General features: G+C 40.2%; 1 protein-coding gene across 4 annotated transcripts in view; it reads left to right on the top strand.

The window, feature by feature from the left end:
• Window positions 1-20,221, top strand: part of LOC124551302 (fasciclin-2) — a 913,050-nt gene extending 892,829 nt beyond the window's left edge. For 2 of the 4 annotated variants that reach the window (XM_047126311.1, XM_047126313.1), the window contains 2 exons: window positions 9,848-9,904; window positions 18,260-20,221. In XM_047126311.1, the coding sequence (XP_046982267.1) occupies window positions 9,848-9,904; window positions 18,260-18,347 (145 nt within the window). In that variant the 3' untranslated portion in view covers window positions 18,348-20,221. The remainder of the gene's footprint in view (window positions 1-9,847; window positions 9,905-18,259) is intronic. The other 2 variants (XM_047126312.1, XM_047126314.1) reach the window with 1 other exon arrangement.

Consider the following 20,221-nt stretch of genomic DNA (forward strand, 5'->3'; position numbering starts at 1 on the left):
AAACATAAAATTACGTGTCAGTTAATGTGAAAACCTTCTAACAGTATTAAAAAAAACATGTATTTATAAAAGAATTAAAACGTTAAAAAGAAGTTAAACACCTACCGTGCTTACACTTTAATCAGCACGTAATGGCAGTGTTAGCCACAACAACATCATTACTGAGCAAAGCTAAGCTCTGTGTACTGACTCTACCACCACTCAGCACCCATCAGCTGAGTGTCAGCTTCTGCTGCGCAGAACCGTTCAGATGCTCGCCCTGGCCATTGTCGGTTTCCGTGACCTCGGAGCTGCCTCAGGTAGCTCCTCAGTCTACCCCAGGAGGAGGCTGTTGTGCCTGTTCCAGTCCTGTCAGCAGATACTCTGCGTAGCAGTCAAACGTGCGCTCTGCTCGTAGCTACAGGGGTGGACGTCGTTACTAACAATAAACTTAGTTTCTCAGTGTACAGAGGCTGGTCACAGCATCGCTGTTGGCATATAAAACAATTAGGAAACTGATTGCTGGGTGTGCTTGCCCAAGACCATTGTGGCTTGCCATTTGAATTGTGGTGCACGAGGACACACAGTTACAGCTTCGAGTGACACTTATGAACTGTGGATACAGATACCAAAACACCTGTGTACTTAGTAATTCTGATATATAGGAAATTCACAAAGACAGTGGAAACTCCAAGTAGGAATACCAACAATGTAGGAAAAGACAGATTGTTACTTACCATAAAGAAGACATGCTAAGTCACAGACAGGCATAATTAAAAGACGCTTGCATAAGCTTTCGGGCACACGTGACTGCTATCTCCAGAATCTTGGGCCAGGCTTTGTGGCCCGAGATGCTGGAGTTGGCAGTCGTGTATGCAGTAAGTGTGCTTGCTTGTATTTATGTATTTTGTGTGTCTGTTTTACTGATGAAGGCTGTGGCCGAAAGCTAATGTAAGTGTCTTTTAATTGTGCCCGCCTGCAACTTAATGTATATTCTTTAAGGTAAGTAGGAATTTGTCTTTTCCTACATTGTTGGAAATTCACAAAACCGTGTCAAGCTTACACAAGAACAGAAACTATCAGACAGCAGCTAATTTAAAACAAAGGGAAAACAAAGGAAAGTAATTTCTATATTTTACATTCTATACTAGCTGAAAAAGACTCACTTCACTTGGTCGATATGCTCACAGAAGTAGCACCAAATGATGTCATTTGAAAGCAAGCATTGTAGCCTCTCATATTTTGTAGAAAATGTTTCAATGTAGGAGTTTCTCCAGTTGTGTAATGAGATAATTCTAGTGGAGGCAGTTCCAGTGGTGCTGATCAAATTTTTCCATTTGTGGTCTTTCTCTACTGAATTTCTTGGCATCAAAGAGCTGACGTACTTGGCAAGAACAAAGTGTGCGTTATACTCTACGATCATAACAGAATTCTCTGTGTGCCACTCTGTAATTTCGAATTCTGCTTTGCGCTTCTTGTAGACCAGTGTTTTATTTATGTGTTTGTGAACTTTGTCTTTCACGAATTTCATTCGTTGGAATTTTACTTAGCTCACTTCATAACCTTGTTTCTTTATCAGTTTTTCTCTGTCTGCTTTGCCAATTGTCTCCCTCAATTGCCTTCTCTAATTTCAGATCGTTGTTTGTCTGTTATGTTTTCTCTCGATCTGTTCATTCTCTTCTGTTGTGAAGCTAAACATGCTTCTAGCTCCTCATCTCTTTCATTTCATCACTGTTATTTCTATTCCTTCTTCTCAATTCACTGATGGCAAGATCTCTGCTTTTACATTTTGGCAACCTGTTAAATGTTAACATTACTTAATACACTAATATCCCATTTGATACTCTGTTCCACAATGCTAAGCAATTTACTTTTACTTAAATTAACGTAACTATCAACACTCAGTTTTCCTCGACCTGCTTTAATTGATTTCCAAAAGTATGCCGAGACATGTGTCTCTCCGTTCCCTACACTACAGGAGAATGGGACATTCGAAAATACTCTCGAAAATTCTAGAACATTCTTGAATCTTCTGGACAATTCTGTAAAATGTTGGCCAGTTTTGTCCATTTCGGCACTCGATTTCCCGCTGCTTCATTTACTTCCCATAAGAAGACCACTGGTGTGATTCCCTTTTTTGGGCATCTGTATCTTCAAACTTAAGCCCTCTAGTTCCAAACCAAAACCTTCATGGATGTGTTACCAAACCACAACAAGGTGGTTTATTGAGCAATAAAGACATGCATAGACAAACAACACATTTATTACTTATATTGATTACAGTATATTATAGAAATTACATTGCTTGATTTACACTTTGTTTTAAATAGCGAAGGTAAATTTTATGTCTAAAAACAAAGATGATGTAGCTTACCAAATGAAAGCGTTGGTAAGTTGATAGAGACACAAACAAACACAAAAACACACACAAAATTCAAGCTTTCGCAACCCACGGTTGCTTCATCAGGAAAGAGGGAAGGAGAGGGAAAGACGAAAGGGAGCGGGTGGATATGTGTGTGCGTGCGAGTGTATACCTGTCCTTTTTTCCCCCTAAGGTAAGTCTTTCCGCTCCCGGGATTGGAATGACTCCTTACCCTCTCCCTTAAAACCCACATCCTTTCGTCTTTCCCTCTTTCCTGATGAAGCAACCGTGGGTTGCGAAAGCTTGAATTTTGTGTGTGTGTTTGTTTGTGTCTCTATCAATATACCAACACTTTCGTTTGGTAAGTTACATCATCTTTGTTTTTAGATATATTTTTCTCAAGTGGAATGTTTCCCTCTATTATATTCATAAGGTAAATTTTATATTTATTAGGATTACTAATTCTATGTACATTTTTGTACTTATCTCCATAAATTCCTCTATAATATTGTGATAAAGACCATTAAAATTTATAACGCCAATAGTAGAGTCGATGAGAGAAGGCTCCAGATGGCTGCCGTGTGCTCTGTGATGCAGCTTCATGCAGCTACCTTGACCTATTGCGAAACATGCTTGTGAATGTATCTTTGTGGCAGCATCTCAGAGTCGTTGCAGTTCTGTAGATGACTATTTTTTTCACCTGCAGCCTGTTAGGCTTTGCAGTTGAAAGCTGCCAGCTATCAGGGATCTTCTTTTGCAGCTGTATTGTAGTATTACAGAATTGCCTCAAGGTAATGTACAGCAGGCTATAAATCCAATAGGGGGAAGAGGGCAATGAGGTGAAAGCAGGGTAGGAGACGTTGAGTTGAGCAAATTTTTGCAGGTTGCTGTAAGTAAAAAATGCGCTGTTGTAGAGATGCAGCCATCAAATGGCACCCAGTCGGTGAGAAGTGCCCAGATGTTTATCCAGTAAGTGAATGTGTGTAGGTGCTTCTAAATGTGTGGTTTTGTCTGCCTGCACTGTTACTGTTATTTCTTTGATTATGTCCACTTTGTAGCAATTTTGGAGACATCATTCTTATTCTGCTTCCTTTTCCACTGTTACCTTAGCCCACATTTGTTATTGTACTTATTGCATTGAAAGATCATTCATGCTCTCAGTATGTCAGCAAAAATTAAGACATGTACCCTTTAAATTTTATTATCAATAACACTTCATATTACAGTAACACATGCAGTGCTGTTTTTGCAGCACGATTTATCATCATAATAAACCTAATGTGATTACGGTGGTTCTGTCATAGGTATTTTCGAGGTCAAGCTTTACCAGTAAACAACAGAGAAAACGCGCGTCTAATATAACTATCCACAGTTGCCCTAGTGTTGACTCTTTAGCTGATACTATATTTTTTACCACATCTACACAGATACTTCGCAAGCCACCGTACGGTGCATGATGGAGCGTACCCTGTACCGCTACTTGTCATTGCCTTTCCTGTTTCACTTGGAAATAGAGCGAGGGAAGCCTCCGTACGAGCCCTAATTTCTCGTATCTTATCTTTGTGGTCCTTATGAGCAATGCACGTTGGCGGCAGTAGAATCGCTCGGCAGCTTGAAATGCCAGTTCTCTAAATTTTTTTTATAGTTTTTCTCAAAAAGAATGTCACAATCCCTCCAGGGATTCCAATTTGAGTTCCCTAAGCGTCTCTGTAACACTTAAGTGTTGTTGAAATCTACCGGAAACAAATCTAGCAGCCCCCATTTCTCTATTGGATTGGCAGTATCAGTTAGTGCCATTTGATGGCTGGATGCCCTTCTCCCCCGCCTTTCCCTCCTCCCTCCAGGGAAGGAAAAAGTGTACTCCATCTATCTGCATCTATTGTACAAGCATTGGACCTTTAATAGTGGCAACTATTTATTTACAGCTTGTACAAAATATATATTTCAAAGTTTTACTATCCTGCAGAATAGTAACCAGCATTGTTTGTAACCCACTGCCAGCAATGTGAAAGTCGGAGGACACCCTTTGCAGTGCCATTTGAGTTGACAGTTTGAGTGGATTAGTCTGTTCCCTGATGAATCTGTAACAGTTGTGAAACAGATTCCGTGAAGTCCTTCTTTCAGTTAGAAATCGAGTTGAACTTACAATGACTTTAGTCAGGGGAATGTGGTGGGTAATGCAGCACTTAGCAACCCCTCAGTCAAACAAATCAGTAACAGCTTGTGCTGTATGGACATGAGCACTGTCCTGGAAAATGATGGTCAGATCGTGCAGAAAGTGTTGTCACTTCTGTCTCTAAGCTTATCGTAGGCCGTGTTCCAAAAATGAGCAGCACAGAGAAAGAAGTGGCAACACTTTCTGTAGAACCGGGCCATCATTTTACAGGGCAGTAGCTGGGCACAAGCTGTGACTGATTTGTTAGATTGTTGAGGCTGGAAAGTGCTGTACCGCAAACCACACTCCCTGGACTTAAGCCCTTGTTACTTCTACTTGATTCCTAAATTGAAGGAAGCACTTCATGGCATTCGTTTCAAAACTGCTACAGAGATTCGCTAGGCAATACATCACTCCACTTGAACTATCAACAAAACTAGTGCTGTAAGGATATCCTACAACTTGCATATCACTGGCAGCGGGATTTACGCAATGCTGGTGTCTACTCTGAAGAACAGTAAAACTCTTGAAACATGTATCTGTTTTGTAAAAGGTGCAAATAAATAGTTGCTACCACTAAAGTTCCATGCCTTGTAAGTCTCATTGTCAAGTGTGATGACGTTTTCTAAATGTTTGCACAGTATGTATCTAAGATGGGACAAGGATACCAGCCCAGTATTTACCTAGATGTATGTGGGAACCACCTAAAAACTACGTTCAGTCCGGCCAGCGCCCTAGTCCTTATCTACATACATACTCTGCAAGCCACCATGTGGTGGTGCCACGTACCATCACCAATCACTTCTTTTCCTATCCCACTCGCATATGGAGTGAGGGCAAAGTGACTATCTATATGCCTCTGTGCACTCCCTAATTTCTCACGTCTTATCTTTGCGATCCTTATGTGAAACGTACATTGGCAGCAGTAGAATTGTTCTTTAGCTAGCTGCAAATGCCATTCTCTAAATTTTCTCAGTAGTGTTTCATGAAAAGGACATCATTTTCTATCCAGGGATTCCTATTTGAGTTCACAAAGCATCTCTGTAACACTCACATGTTGATTGAAGTTGCTGGTAACAGATCCAGCAGCAAGGCAAATTTGATCCAGGAAGCCTGCCTTCCAGGACGCGTGTTTAACTGACACCATTATCGTCAGGTAGTTTAGTTACTAACTGCGCTCTTTGGCATAACAAGCGTTAGCTGCGGTTTAAACACATGTACTTCCATGTACTTAACAATGATTGAGTTGCCTCAAAATGGAGGAGCTCTGACCTACAGTTATCTGGAAAATTTTGCTCAATTTAACATCCCCCACTCTTCTCAGTTGACACTTTGTGTGTTCTCGGTGACTCTTTGTGTGTTCTCAGTGGCTCTTTGTGTTAATTTTTGACAAAATCTGAGCTTTCAACCATATCCCTGATTTTTACCATCACGAAAGCAACTTAGTGTCCAAGAAGTAAAGGAATTACACAGGCATAAACAATGTAATAGTGCCAACTGTGACCAGACATTACATCAAAGAGGCAGAGCACGTGCTCAGATTGTTCAAGGTTCCTTTCTGGCATTTGCATGGAGTGATTTAGATAATCACGGAAAACCTAAGTCTGAATGGCCAGACGTGGATTTGAGCTTGCTGTCTTCCTGAATGCAAGTCCAATGTAGTAACTGCTGCACCACCTCGCTCGGTTTGTTTCCATTAAGATGTATCATGCGGGACAATATCCTTTGCAGTCTTTCAGTTATGAGGTGTCCACACCTGTGCACTGCTGATTTAAAATCCTTTATCTCTATTAAACTTTTACATACACATTCCGATTTTAGTAACCTCTTTGATGATTGAGTCCAAGAACCTGGAGGAAGCGATAGAGGCTGAGACAGAGATAAAGAGGCTAGGAACCACTTACATATTTTGCGCTAGTCCAATATCTAGAAATCTGTAGGTTCCTATGGAAACATGGCACTCAGTATACTTCATTTTTTTCAACAAGATTAAAAATATTTCGTTTGAACTGTTAAAGATGGTACAGGTCTCCAAAAGCCCAGTGTGCATTACACTCCTCACAAATGTGTCATGTGGCATGCCTTACATGGGGCAACTGTTACCACAGTAGATGAGAGAGGCAAGGAACAGCGGTACACTCGAATTCAGCAAATCAGCAGTCACCGAGCGCTGCCTTCATGTAATTGTGAAATAAAATACGATGAGACAAGTATCACGCTACAGACGCCAAGTTTCCGGGACAGTGTAATTAGGGCTCTATTAAATAAAGCTGTCAGACGTTTAAACGAGGCTTGGGGTCTTTCTCTCAATTTATTAAGACCTTGGCATTCAAAACACCCAACAGAGAGGGAAACACTAAGAGAATGTGCATTTCAAGGAATATAAGTGTGGAGTCTGAAAAACAAAGGCCATAGAGGACGTTTGAGAGACGACCTCAAAAACAGCTGTAATTAGCAGTGCAAGACCTGTTGTGACTGACAATTTTCACAAACACAACTTTTATTTATGTAAGTTTACAAGGTTGATGACTGAACAACAAAAGAAGGTAACAATAACGATGCCAGTAAAAGTCTCTTAATTGAGTCAAACAAAAGCTCACTCCTAATTTTCCGCAAAGGTTCGTGGTAACACACACACAGCAGTAAAAGTCCAATTCAGAGATGAAGACGTAATCTTCAGCGGTCAAAGTTCATGAGGTCAGCATCTGGAGTGAACTGAACTTTGGAGCTGGTTCTAGCCCCTAAATAGCTCTCTCCAGCCAATCAGGTTTTGGCATAGTGATACTTCCTGGAGGCCGTGGGACGAGCTCCCCCTGCAGGAAGTAGTGCTCGGAATGTCTGTTTCCATTATCTTGTATGTAAATAGCTGGTGTTTACCATGGTGCTTTTGGTACGCCTTGGACATAGACAGCCCTGTCCTCTGTGGTGTAATATGGGTTGCTAGCCCTCAAGGGCTACCTTGACTCCAGCACAACAAGACCAACAATACTTCATAGTCTGGTTGGAGACCTGGCAGCGAGTATATGTAACAGCACAACTTGCAGTACCTTAAGAAGATGACTGGGTCGGTCGTTGAAATATTGTGTGGAATTCAAACTTGGCTGGACAGCCTGAAGTGTACCGCGAGTCCCAGTGTTGGAAGTGTAGCTAGAATCTGTGTTTGCTCAAACAAGATTTTGTGCTTATTCATTTGGCTGTATTTGGCAACAGCATAGTTTTCTAGTTTTCGGTGCTCGGATGTTCTGCTGATGTTGGATATAGCACTAGGAAATGGTTCGAACTGACTGCCCCACACACTTACTGTCACATTTGTGTGACTATCCATCACGTCATTTCAGAGTCCTAGCTGTTTACAATATTCCACGTGAATACAGCTCACAGGATATAATGAAAACAATTTCAGCAGTTTTTTATGCACTGGCAGAGGAATGGACATATCTTGAGGTGGAAGTGCAATTCATAGATAAAGCTATAATGAAAGGCAAGCTAAATGGTTGCTATATGTTTTAGATGTCCCTGTTGCTATTCATTGGTTCCAAAATGGAGTAGACGGATTGATAATTTTCTTTGATAGGTAAAGTACTGTAATCATCTTGGGTTGTTGTTGTTTTATCTATAATCTGAGTTATGTCCAGTCTGCTTGTATTCGTGTTATGACTTGTCTTCAGTTTTATTTACCACAAAGACAATTTTTCACACTTTTTTGTATAATGATTCACACAATATCAATTTCAGATACGTTTAGTAAGCTTTTTATGATATAGTGTTGCATGAATTCTTAAATTTTAATAATTGTCAGTATTGTTGTTGTGTAATTAACAGTAGTAACCAGAGTATTTTGTACGGTGAGGTAAGAACATTTCAATTCTAGTGCATTCTGTTGGTTATGGAATGTAGTAGCTAGATTCTATTTCAGAACTTGTGATGAGCTTTGTTCCATGCTTTATATTGTATAATATGGAAGGTTTAGTCGGCTGAAATTAATGGTATCTTCTAAATGCGTAAAACGTCATTCTTTTATAATTCAAAGCCACAATTTTTATTTCCCCCCTTTTCATATTTTTGTTCCCTCTCATTAACAGTACTGCATATTTCAATTATCTGAAGCTGATGCATGAAATTGATGATCTTATGAAAATTATATTTATTTATACCTTGGTGTATCCATATTTATACTCGTAATGTGTGTATGTATTGAAGTCTTCCTACCTGATCCACACCTGGAATTTCAGTTATCTTGGACAACTGCCATGCATTAAAGCAGAAGCTAAATCACCAGGTTTTGAAACAGATGTTAAGAGTTAGCAGTAATGAGATTAGGGTGACACGTGTAGGTTTCAGTCAGCGAGTGATAACTTCGCCCTCTGATTTCTGCTTCCTTCACATCATAACTCTCAACTTTGCTAACTCACTCCATTTGATAATATTGCAGTCCAAACGCTCAAGAATTTAGTTTCTCTCCCTCAGACTGTAAGAAAAATTACCGTAGGTGAGTACGGCACATTTTGATGTGGTTGTTGTTTGGTGCTTTGGCTTTTGCTTTTTTAAAAAGCTGCAGTAGTCGCAATTTCCGTGTTACCTTATATTAATATATCTAAAAACAAAGATGATGTAACTTACCAAACGAAAGCATTGGTATGTTGATAGACACACAAACAAACACAAACACACAGGCAAAATTCAAGCTTTCGCAACCCACAGTTGCTTCATCAGGAAGGAGGGAAGGAGAGGGAAAGACGAAAGGATGTGGGTTTTAAGTGAGAGAGTAAAGAGGCATTCCAATCCTGGGAGCGGGAAGACTTACCTTAGGGGGAAAAAAGGACAAGTATACACTGGCGCGCACACCACACATATCCATTCCGCACATATACAGACACGTTTTTCCCTCTTTCCTGATGAAGCAACCATGGGTTGCGAAAGGTTGAATTTTGCGTGTGTGTTTGTGTGTCTATCAACATACCAACGCTTTCGTTTGGTAGGTTACATCATCTTTGTTTTTAGATATATTTTTCCTACGTAGAATGTTACCTTATATTAATCTTGTTTCATCCTGTTAAATTTATGTGATATTCCTCTTAACTTTTAGAATTTTGAAGAATGGTCTGTTTTCAGTTTTGAATGGTTATGGCAGTGATTTTAGTAATTTATATTGTGTTTAAATTTGTGGAGGTCAATGGTACTGGTTTAGCTGTGCAGTACATTTCAGGTGCATGGTTTTGTGTGTGTTCTTGTATTACTGAACTTCTTTAGCTTCCCTTTTATAGGCTGACATCAACTATTTTAAAACTTGTTGGGGATGCTTATAATGAATGTGGCTGTGTGTACTGAATAGTTGCGCTTGTTTTTGACAGTGAGGAGAAAGAGCCACTGAGGGATGGGAAAGAACCAGTTCCTATCATAAAAGAAAGGTAAGTGTGGAATGCTATGAACATAACTATTAGCATAACATGGAGTGAAGGGAAAGTGATTCTAGTTTTGTCACCCACACAAAAATCCAGTAAATAGCATTGTCATATGGTTAACCCAGTCACTGCAAATGAACCAATCTTGTTTGCTAACTCAGCATAGTGAAAAGTCAGTCCTCTGTGGAGTACAGGGTGACCTACAGGAAATGGACAGGTTTTAATGGACAATAGTAACTTGATTCCTAAGGGGGGGAAAAAAAAAACTTTATTTATACAGATTCAAAGGTTTCACCATCTATTTGATTTATACTATCATTTACAAAACATTGTGTCGCCCAACTGGTGGCCAGTCCCTCGAATAATATTTGTTGGAGTTGATTGTAACTCGGACCAACAGGTGTTGGTCAGTCAAACGCACCTCTTCTTTAATGGCAGCTTTCAACTCTATTATACTTTGGGGTTTGTTAATATAGAGACGCTTTTTCAAGTACCTCCCACAAGAAAGTTACAAGTGGATGCATCACCAAAACGAGGAGTGACAAGTTCAGGGAGAATGTCCTGCACAACTGCCGTAAATGCCTTTGCAGTGTGGCACCATACTATTGAAAATAAACACTGCTCATGTTTAACTACCATCTGTAAAATTCTGGCAGAAAGAACAGGATCAGCACATGTACATAATGTTTGGAGTTTGCTGTTACACTGTCCTCAAGAAAATCAGGCCCAGTTAAACTGACAGCATGTGTGACACACCACAGAGCTACGCACGGGGAGTGAACCGATCTTTCATGAACTACTCAAGGCTGTTCAGGGGCCCAAAAGCGATAGTCCTGTTTGTTAACAAACCCATTTAAGTGGAAATGTGCCTCACCATTCTTAAACACCATTGCATTTGGATTATCTTCAAAGATCACTTGCATATATACTGCAAAGTTTTCTTCTCGATGGTGGTCCCTTTGTTTGATTTACTGAACCAACAGCATTTTGAATCAAAAGTGACATCTTTCTCACAGTTTATCTGTAGACAGAGAGCATGTCGATGTGTGGATCACCCTGGACTTCAGTGTGATTGCCTCTCACACTTTGGTGATGTTTTCAGGTGTCCTCACTTTTCATTGAAACCTGATAGCTTTCTCTTAATAATGCTTCCTGTTATTCCGAAAGCTCTAACCAATTGTAGGATTGTATTGTGAATCTGAGCAGTGCCAATAAAATGGCAATGAAATGTCTGTCATGTCGCACCGAAAGACACACCATTTATGACAGAGGTATCGTATGTGAACACATGATGCTTTATCGTCCAGGATTCCATTATTAATACAATGATGGACAGTCGCAAAGTGAATTATGTATACTTTGTCTCCCTTCCACCACTAACAACAGTGGATTAGCCAATTTACAAATGTCCATGTCTTGTAGGTCACCTTGCGTAAATAATGGAAGGAATAAAAATACGAACTCACCATATAGTTGAGGAATTTAGGGATATAAACAAGACTGGAAATCTGGAAATGTTGCGAAGAATTTTCAGAGCTAACTAGTATAGAACAAACACACACACACACACACACACACACACACACACACACACACCTATACTGCCTGTATAATCTGTAGTCATTGACTCTGAGAAAAGTAATCCCGAGGAATGACATTGTATGAAAGATAAGCTATGTCTTTGGTGTCGCTTATCTGCCTTTTGATGACAACATGTGGAATGTAAAGCGAACTGTTACCTTTCTTCCCTCCATTGTCTGTCAACAACGTTAAAAATGTGCAACTGGAGTGTTTTTGTAACTTAATAAGAGCAGCAGTAGTAAATCAAATGTCACACGGAGCAGTTTTCGCGGCAAGTTTGCTTGACAGCACACACAACTCGTCTGACGTGCAGCAAGGATGGTAAGCTCACGTGCTGAAGGTGCCACACGGTGTAAGGTCTGCAGCAAGTTAGGTTGCCAAATGTGTGTTGCGAGTGCAGATTATCAGAAGGACTTTGTGTTATTAGCATTTGGTGTCAATGTAGATTAATGAGCAAACAGAAAGGATAAAGTCATTGTCAAGCACCTGCATAAAAATGAAATACGTGGGGAAGAGTTGTGCTCCATATGCTTAATGGCAAATTGAAATGACTGTTGTTTTTTCTGTTCTAATGAGAGCTCTGTGTTAACAAGTCCCATAGACAGGAAAGCTCACAAATGGATAAATTCTTAGAATCGGTGTAAAAACATGTTACCAACCGCTTGTAAATATAACATTGAAAATAATCAATTCTTGACAATAGAATGTAATTAGAGAGATAAAAAATCTACCCACCGAGTGGCAGCAAGAGAACACACAATTAAGAAACATTTTTAGGCATGGAAGGTTTTGGAGTGGCTCCTTCTTCTGGTACAAGAATTTAACGGGAAGGAAGAGGGGTGAAGAGAAAGAGGTACAGTTGGGAAAGTCATCCAGAACTCCGGCTCATGGGAGACTTGCCGGATGGGATGTGAATCTTTCCTTCTAATTGTGAGGCTAAATATGTATTCCATCAATCTAGAACCATGTCACATGGTATGGGAAGTATTGGCAGAATGTAAGTAATTTACGAGTGAAAGTAACAACCTACAGATGCATCCAGTTAGTTAATATAATGTAATTGGATAGATAGAAAGTCTACGTGCCAAGTTGTGGTTGGCGAAAACACACATAGAAAAGATCTTTCTTTCTCATCCCGCCTGGAAAGTCTCCCCTGACTCGGGGTTCTGGGTGGCTGTTCCAAACACTGCCCTTCTTCCTAAATATCTACAGTCCTCTTCCTTCCCATTCAGCCCTTCTGCCAGGAGCCATTGGCTCCAAAACCTTGCATATGCAAAACCATTTTTGTGTGTGTGTTCTCCTGCTGCTGCTGCTTGGCTAGTAGATTTTTCTTATCCATCCAGTTACATTATATTGTCAACAGCATGCAAAAGAAGGGATCAATTAATTGGTCCTATCTACTGACACAATGGTGGGTGTCTAGTTACTGTAATGTAAGGAATAACTTTAGGAAAGAGAGAACGATCTGCAATGCGATAATGTAGACAGATTGGAGACAATGTAAAGCATTGTTTGAGGAAACGAAGAGACTAACAAAGAACAGAGATAAATGGAAAAGAGCTGCTGCCAACCAGTCTGCAGATTGAGAATTAGGAAGAAGGGTAGCATATTTCACTACAATTCAATATTGTAAGAATCTTGTCAATGATTTTAACTTGTGAATAATTTATACTCAAAATCCTTAGGTCCATCCCAGAATTTTTCTTCCAAATCCATCTCCCTCTCCTCATCCCAGCACTTCCCAAAATCCATAAACCCAACAATCCTAGACACCCCAATGTAGCTGCTTACCATGCTCCCACTGAAAGAATCTATGCTCTTGCTGATCAACACCGCCAACCAACTGCCCATTTAGCTTCTCCTATTAAAGATTTAACAACTTCCTTCACTGACTACCATTCCTACATCATTACCACCTGGATCCTACTCATCACTGTTGATGCCACATCCCTATAGGCAAAAATCCTCTATGATCATAGTGTTTCCGCTAGGGAACTCTACCTCTCCCAATGTCATAACTACCAATATCCCACTTCAATCCTTAATCATCTAACCTTATTACATTTATGGGCCATGTAGAAGAAACCTTCCTAGTAGCCACCAGAAACTTGTCTGATTCACGTTCACTGATATCTTCACGATATAGGCTGAGAACCACGACACCCTATCCTCTTTCCTCCACAACCTCAACACAATTTCTCCTATGTGCTTCATCTGGTGCTTGTCAGCCCAATGTGCCACTTTACTGGATGTTGAACTCATCATCTGTGCTGGCTCCATAGACACTTCAGCCCATATCAGGCCCACTAATTAACAGTACAGCTGTCACTCAACCCCTAATGCTCCCACCATCCTCCAGAGCAAACTGCAAAGGAGCATCTACCTAATACCACGCCAGACCGGAACAACTGAATCGTGGCCTTCATCAGGGGTGGCTACCTACCCACCTTCATGTCTGGAAATGAGGAACATTGTCCCTCAATCCACCCCACTCCTCCTAAAGTGATATTTCACTGTTCACCCAATCTATGCTATATCCTGGTCTGTTCCTGTGCCACACCCACTCCCAACACTTACAGACTTTCCGATCCACCCACTCGGCATATCATATTACAGTTCTGTCACAGGTTTATCGTATCCCATTAAAGGCAGGGCCAAGTCAGCTGCACTTTCTGCACAGAATTTTAAGTGGGTATGACCACCAGAATGAGCAGCCACTGCCAAATGGCTGAGAACAGAGTTGACCATCCAGTGGCGCAATGCATTTTTGAGCATAGTGTACTCCATTCCAGTGGCTGTCACCTGCCCCCCCCCCCCCCCAGCACCATCCTTTGTTCTGTAATCCTTCCTGGCTTCAGTCTCCTTAACCCCTTGCCTTACAGCCACCTCCATCCTGCCACAGGGCTAAACTTACTCATTTTGCAACCACACCCTCTTTCTCACATTCTACCTTTCCTCTGTTTTGCCCAACAGTCCCCTTCCAATCCACTCCTCCATGTGACCGTCTCACTGTAGCGAGTGCTGGCACACCACAATCCTATCCTGTGCCCCTGCCGCCTCACTCCAAGCTGCCAGCCAGCCTTCCACTTTCTACCTTTGTGCACACCACCTGACGCTACCCCTCATTCCAGCCAACCTACAGCACTACTGGCTCGACACTCTGTAGCTATACAGGTGTGCACGCATTTGTATGTGTACCCTACCTTGGAGGACTCGTCCTGAAGCTAACAATGAATTCACAATATGAGGTAATTGGATAGATAAAAAATCTACTCATCAAGCAGCAGCAAAACACATTTAAAAAAAGGTTTTACTTATGCAAGCTTTCAGAGCTGGTGGCTGCTCCTTCAGGCAGAAGAGTTGAATGGGAAGAAAGAGGGGTGAAGGGAAAGGAACTGGAGTGGTTTAGGAAAAGGGGTAGTGTTCAGAAAAGTCACCAGAACCATGGGTCAGGGAGACTTACCAGACAGGATGAGAAGGAAAGACCTTCTTTATACACATGTTCTGCTGCCACTTGGTGGATAAATTTTTATCTATCCAAGTACATTATACTAACAATGTTTTCGGTCTCATCTGTGTACCTGTCAACAACCTGGTTATCAGTAACTTGTTACTTTCATTTGTAAATTATTTACATTCTGCCAAAACTTTCCATACCATGTTGTAACGTGTGACGGTTCTACATTAATGGTAGACGCATTTGTCCTCTCAATTAGTCATTTCCAGTCAGTGTCTTCCACACTCGCACTTGCTGAACATTGACCAGCTAGCCTGCTGGTTCTCTAGCCCACATTGTTCACTGCTACAGCCCATGTACTGCATTGTAGTACTCCTTACAGCTGGCTGCAATATCCTGAGGCTCAAAGGGTACTGTATAATTCCGGATGAGTTGCTGGATTATTACATTGTATCAGCAATTCCATCTGACAAGAATGCAGTGTTCTTAATTTCATCAACATACATTTGATTTGTGCTGGTTGGAAGTTAAGAAGTATTACTAGAAGAATGAGTTCACAGTAAAGGTATCTTGTAATTTTTACTGGTGTCACATACTCTCTTTCAATCTTGAATACTTCCTCAGTACATTCTGTAACTGTTTGGAGCTAACAAAATGCAACAAATAACACTACAGTGAAGCATGTCAGCTCGAATATGCGTTGAAACTGCTGTCAACCTGACCCTGCACCATTAAGAGAAATAACAAGAGTTTAAATACAAGGCTTCGTAGGCAGACCAGGAACATAGCAGTAATGGTGACAGGCTGGCCCGGAAAGTGACTGACTCTGTGAGCTGAGGAAGTGGGGTCAGGTCGCAGTTTGGCAACTCAGCCAGGCTAGCCCGTATACCGTACATGCCGGGGCGAGATGTGCTGAAATTGGCACCGTGCAAGACCCTTCTCATGAAATGTGCCGCACTCTAAAGACCTTCAGCACTGATGTTTGCTGTAATAATTGCGAGTTTTCATAACATACTAGTACAGTGCTTCTCTATGTGAATCAATTAATACAATATTCTACTGTGGGGCCATATATGATAATGCAAAGGAATGGTGAGATTAAGTCCAATTGTGTGTGTGTCTAGTGTGGCCACACTTCCAAATTGCAACATCGTATGTGGACAGTACTCCCGATCAGTCAGCACAGAAGAATCGTACAAGGAAAATAGCTTATGAAAAACTTTGACACTACCTGTGGACAAATGAGAGTAGCTGTAAACTACACCTGCTCCAGAGAAGTCATGTGAACTGTCAAGTAAACTTAGCGAGACATCTTACTCAGTGTGACATAGGCTCCATAGCAGTGAGGGGGAGATGATAAATTGACAGAAATGGTCTAAAATAAAAGCACTTCATGTTACCTGTATCATCAACAGCTGGACTACACTAATCAATAAGAGTGTGGTAATCGTGCTTACATAAATGTCTGTGTGGGCTTGCATTATTTATCACGTAAATTTAATTAATGTGTAATAAATATTCCATGTTATGTACATTAAATGGTCACTTTGTTTTGTGCTGTGCTTGTTCTGACCAAACCCAACATTTTGAAACTTTCAGTGACAGTGTGGCTCAGTGGGTGTCATACCACAAAATCAGATGTACAATTCTCAGACAGATGTAGGATTTTTTTCTGTCATTTATCACATCTGTTTCCTTCGACAGTTTGTTAATGTGAAGAATTCAGAGTTACAGTGTAGCTCATAGTCCATACGAAACTGTAGGTTGGCAGTTCAGGAACAGAGCAGTTCAATATAAGGGCATAGCATCCCCTTCAAACAGGCTGAGGACAGTTTTACATTAGGGTGACAAACTACTTAAGAAAATAATGTGTGTAGCACAACCAAATTAATTTTTGAACAAAAATACCTCAAATCATAAAACATACGCACTCTTTCACTCCCACCACTACAGATGCAACACCGTCAATTCAGTGGTAGTTCTGCAGTGGTGGAATGAAGCACAGCAATTGTACTATGACATGAGGATGTCCAAATGATTGGTTTGCCTGACTATCTTCAAAATAATCCATCACTGTATGTCTATAACTGGACTGAAACATCATTTCCAGAATTTGCCTACATATTCCTCAAAGATCTGACATCAAGTGGCCATTTGTCGGTACACACCCATTGCCATTAATTTTCAAAGATATTGGCCATGCAATTTCTGTTAAGGGACAGCTGTCCTGAATGCAGAGGTTTGTTTGAACACCACAGTGCTGTCCTCAGTGCAAAGGTTTGTTTGAACACCATTGTGCTTTACTGAGTACAGTTGTACTGGATGTGGAATTTCCTTTCTCTGACAAGCCCAGGTAACGTTGACTGAAGTGCAGTGGAATTTACGCAATTTTCACATTAACAAATCATTGCCAAATATGGAAGATAGGGGAGAGAAAAAAGAAATCTACGACCCACTGAGGATTGACGTCTGGACGTTTGAAGTTACCCACTGAGCTACAGAGCCATTGTTACAATATTTAATCTACAAAGATGTTTTATGAATACACTGAAGACAGGATTTGTCAGACTTGCTGAGGGACAGTGTATTCAGGGAAATTCATTTGACACTGAGCTTCCACTTTGCTTCTGTCCAAAGGTGTCTGATTAGCCAACCAATCTAGCAGTTCCACCCAAATTCTTAGAACAACATTCCAATAGCTCTTATCTTGCGGTGATACTGTGAAAGTTCGAATCAACTATCACCACAGTAATGAAATCATGCTGTACTGTAAACAATTTTTTGTAAACCACTATATCAGTTTTACCATTGACTGACTGATGAGTCCAACCTAAAATAACGAAAGCAGTACTATCCACAAAACATAATTCACCTCAGTAATTTAGGGTAAATAACATCAGCTCCACACATGCCTATCAGAGTTCCAAATTGTTTACTGTGACTCATCAGTTGACAAAACCTGCTTCCACAGATAAATTGTGGCATTGTTTGCATCACTCTCAATTAAGTCCCAGATTCATTCTTCTCATAAGCCACTCCTTGATGGCAGCACAACCATGAAACAATCTCATTGCTGTCCAAGGAATGGAAGTCTTTGCTGATATCTGATTCCTACACAATATTCTAAACACCTACGGGTCGTTGCCACAATTATTGACTGGGGTGCGGCGGGCGGCAGTGCAGCATCATCATTTGGAGCACATTGAGTGTGGTAGCTGAAGGTTCTTGACCACAGTGTTGCTCACATTGTACTACACTTTCTCTGACCAAACTAATGTATTTTTAAATTTCCTGCAATGTATAAAGTACAAAATTTGTCACAGCAGAGTGAAGAGGGAGACAGCTGTGGATTTTGATGTCAAGAAATCTGTTTCGAGAACGAGCTTCGTGGGAAAGGATTCTGCAGTCTAAAAAGCAGCTGTCCCAAGTATCGGTGGCATCAAGTGCAGCTCCCCGTGTGCCGACAGTATTAGTAGTGAAAGGGACATCACAAAATAAGGGTGGGCCACATTTTAATTTTTTCACACTTGTTGCCTTTGCTCCTGCAACTAGCAAGAAACTGTGACACTGAATAATATGTTTTTGTGTATCCTGGCCACCTGCCAATGCCAGATGTGGCTGCAGCTTTGAAAGTGTGATACACAGTTTATTATTATATGAACAGTGTATATTTATTGTGTCTGTCTTACCAACAATTAAAGTTGGTAAATATTGCTTTAAGACTGTTAACTGTATACACTGCATGTTTTATTGATAATGGGCAGTGCTTTGATGTTTAAATGTGTATTCTCATATGTTAGAAAACCATGGATATTTCTCCAGTTGTTTCTGTCTGAAGTGCCATTGCTAATTAATCATTAAAACTTTTCTCTACTAATGAAATATGGCTCAGGCTGTATAACTTTTACTGAGAAGTTGGACTGTACTGAGTCCAGCATTTGTCTTTTTAATGTTGTCAAGGAATCATCATGGCTGCAAAGAATTGTAATTGCAGCCCTGCTTTAGAGGTTTCTTAAATATGTAAAAGTGTTTGAGGTTGTAAAAGAGTAAAATTTGTGTGTGCCAGTACATCCTGAGGTACTTGATCAGTAAACTGAACTGCTTAATGCTACAGGATATGTTTTAAGAAATTTGTGGTAAACAAGATTTTCACCAAATGTTACTTGTACTAGCAGTTTAATGTTGTGAAGTGTTTTATACAGCTTCTAATGCAGCAATGTGTCATATTTTTTGGAGTAAAAGTTTCAGCTAAAGTGTATGTGAAATTTCAGCCATTGTTTGGGAAATTCATAAATGTCTTTCATGTATCTAATATAAATTTACTGCCAAATGTAGACCATTTTGTAGTGATATCGATAGGTATTAATGCTATTTTGTGATCCTTTTACAGACGAATGTAGTCACTCTAGTATATTGGACCTGGTTCCGTGTCACTTAACTGCATTATGGCCATATTTCTTCTTCAATTTGAATGGAGATTTAAAGTGTCAGTATTTTGCTTGCTGTTAAAACAGATCATGAAGTACGTGCAAAAGCAAACGTACTACACCAATCTGAAACAAAATCCTTTTGTCTGAATTCTCTACTCTGGTTGTTTTATTACTGGGTATCAAATAATGATTGCAGTGATGTTATTTTGTGCAATGGAGCCAACATAGTGGCTGCTTAGGCAGAAGTGTCTTAAAGCCACATTTGTGGTGACTGCTCTTTGCAGAACTGTAGGTTAGGCTTCACAAGTGCAATTGATGGTAATGGCTTTGCTACTGATGAGGAATCTGTACAAATATACATAAATGTGTAATAATCAGTGTATGTTGGAAATGCCTGTTGTGTGTTTAGTGTAAATGACTTTCATAGCAAGGACTGCATGTTACTTAAATTACTCTGGATTATGAGTTGACTTTTAATTCACTCTGTATGACCCGTACGTTTCTTTCTACTTACCGTGCTACAACAAAAACAGGAAACAACATAATTCACCCATCCCATTTGTTTCAAAGCAAACAGCCATTTGGAGTACCTGCAACTGAATGCCTGATAGGTCAGTTCATGTTCAAATTCTGCCTTCACAGTAACTGAATAGTTTTTTATAAATCTGGAACTGTATTGTATGAAGACTGGAATATATGACTTTATTTATCACTAAATTGTGAATTAGTACATGATCGTTCTATGTGAAGCAAAAGCTTATATTTTTTTAAGGCAGCTTTTTGTAAACTAAATTTTTGGCTTATGTGTGTATTGAAGAGTGCATTGTAATTAAAACCATACATATGTAACCCTAA

This window comes from Schistocerca americana, chromosome 9 (assembly GCF_021461395.2).
Source record: "Schistocerca americana isolate TAMUIC-IGC-003095 chromosome 9, iqSchAmer2.1, whole genome shotgun sequence".
In the NCBI taxonomy this organism is placed as follows: Eukaryota; Metazoa; Arthropoda; class Insecta; order Orthoptera; family Acrididae; genus Schistocerca; species Schistocerca americana.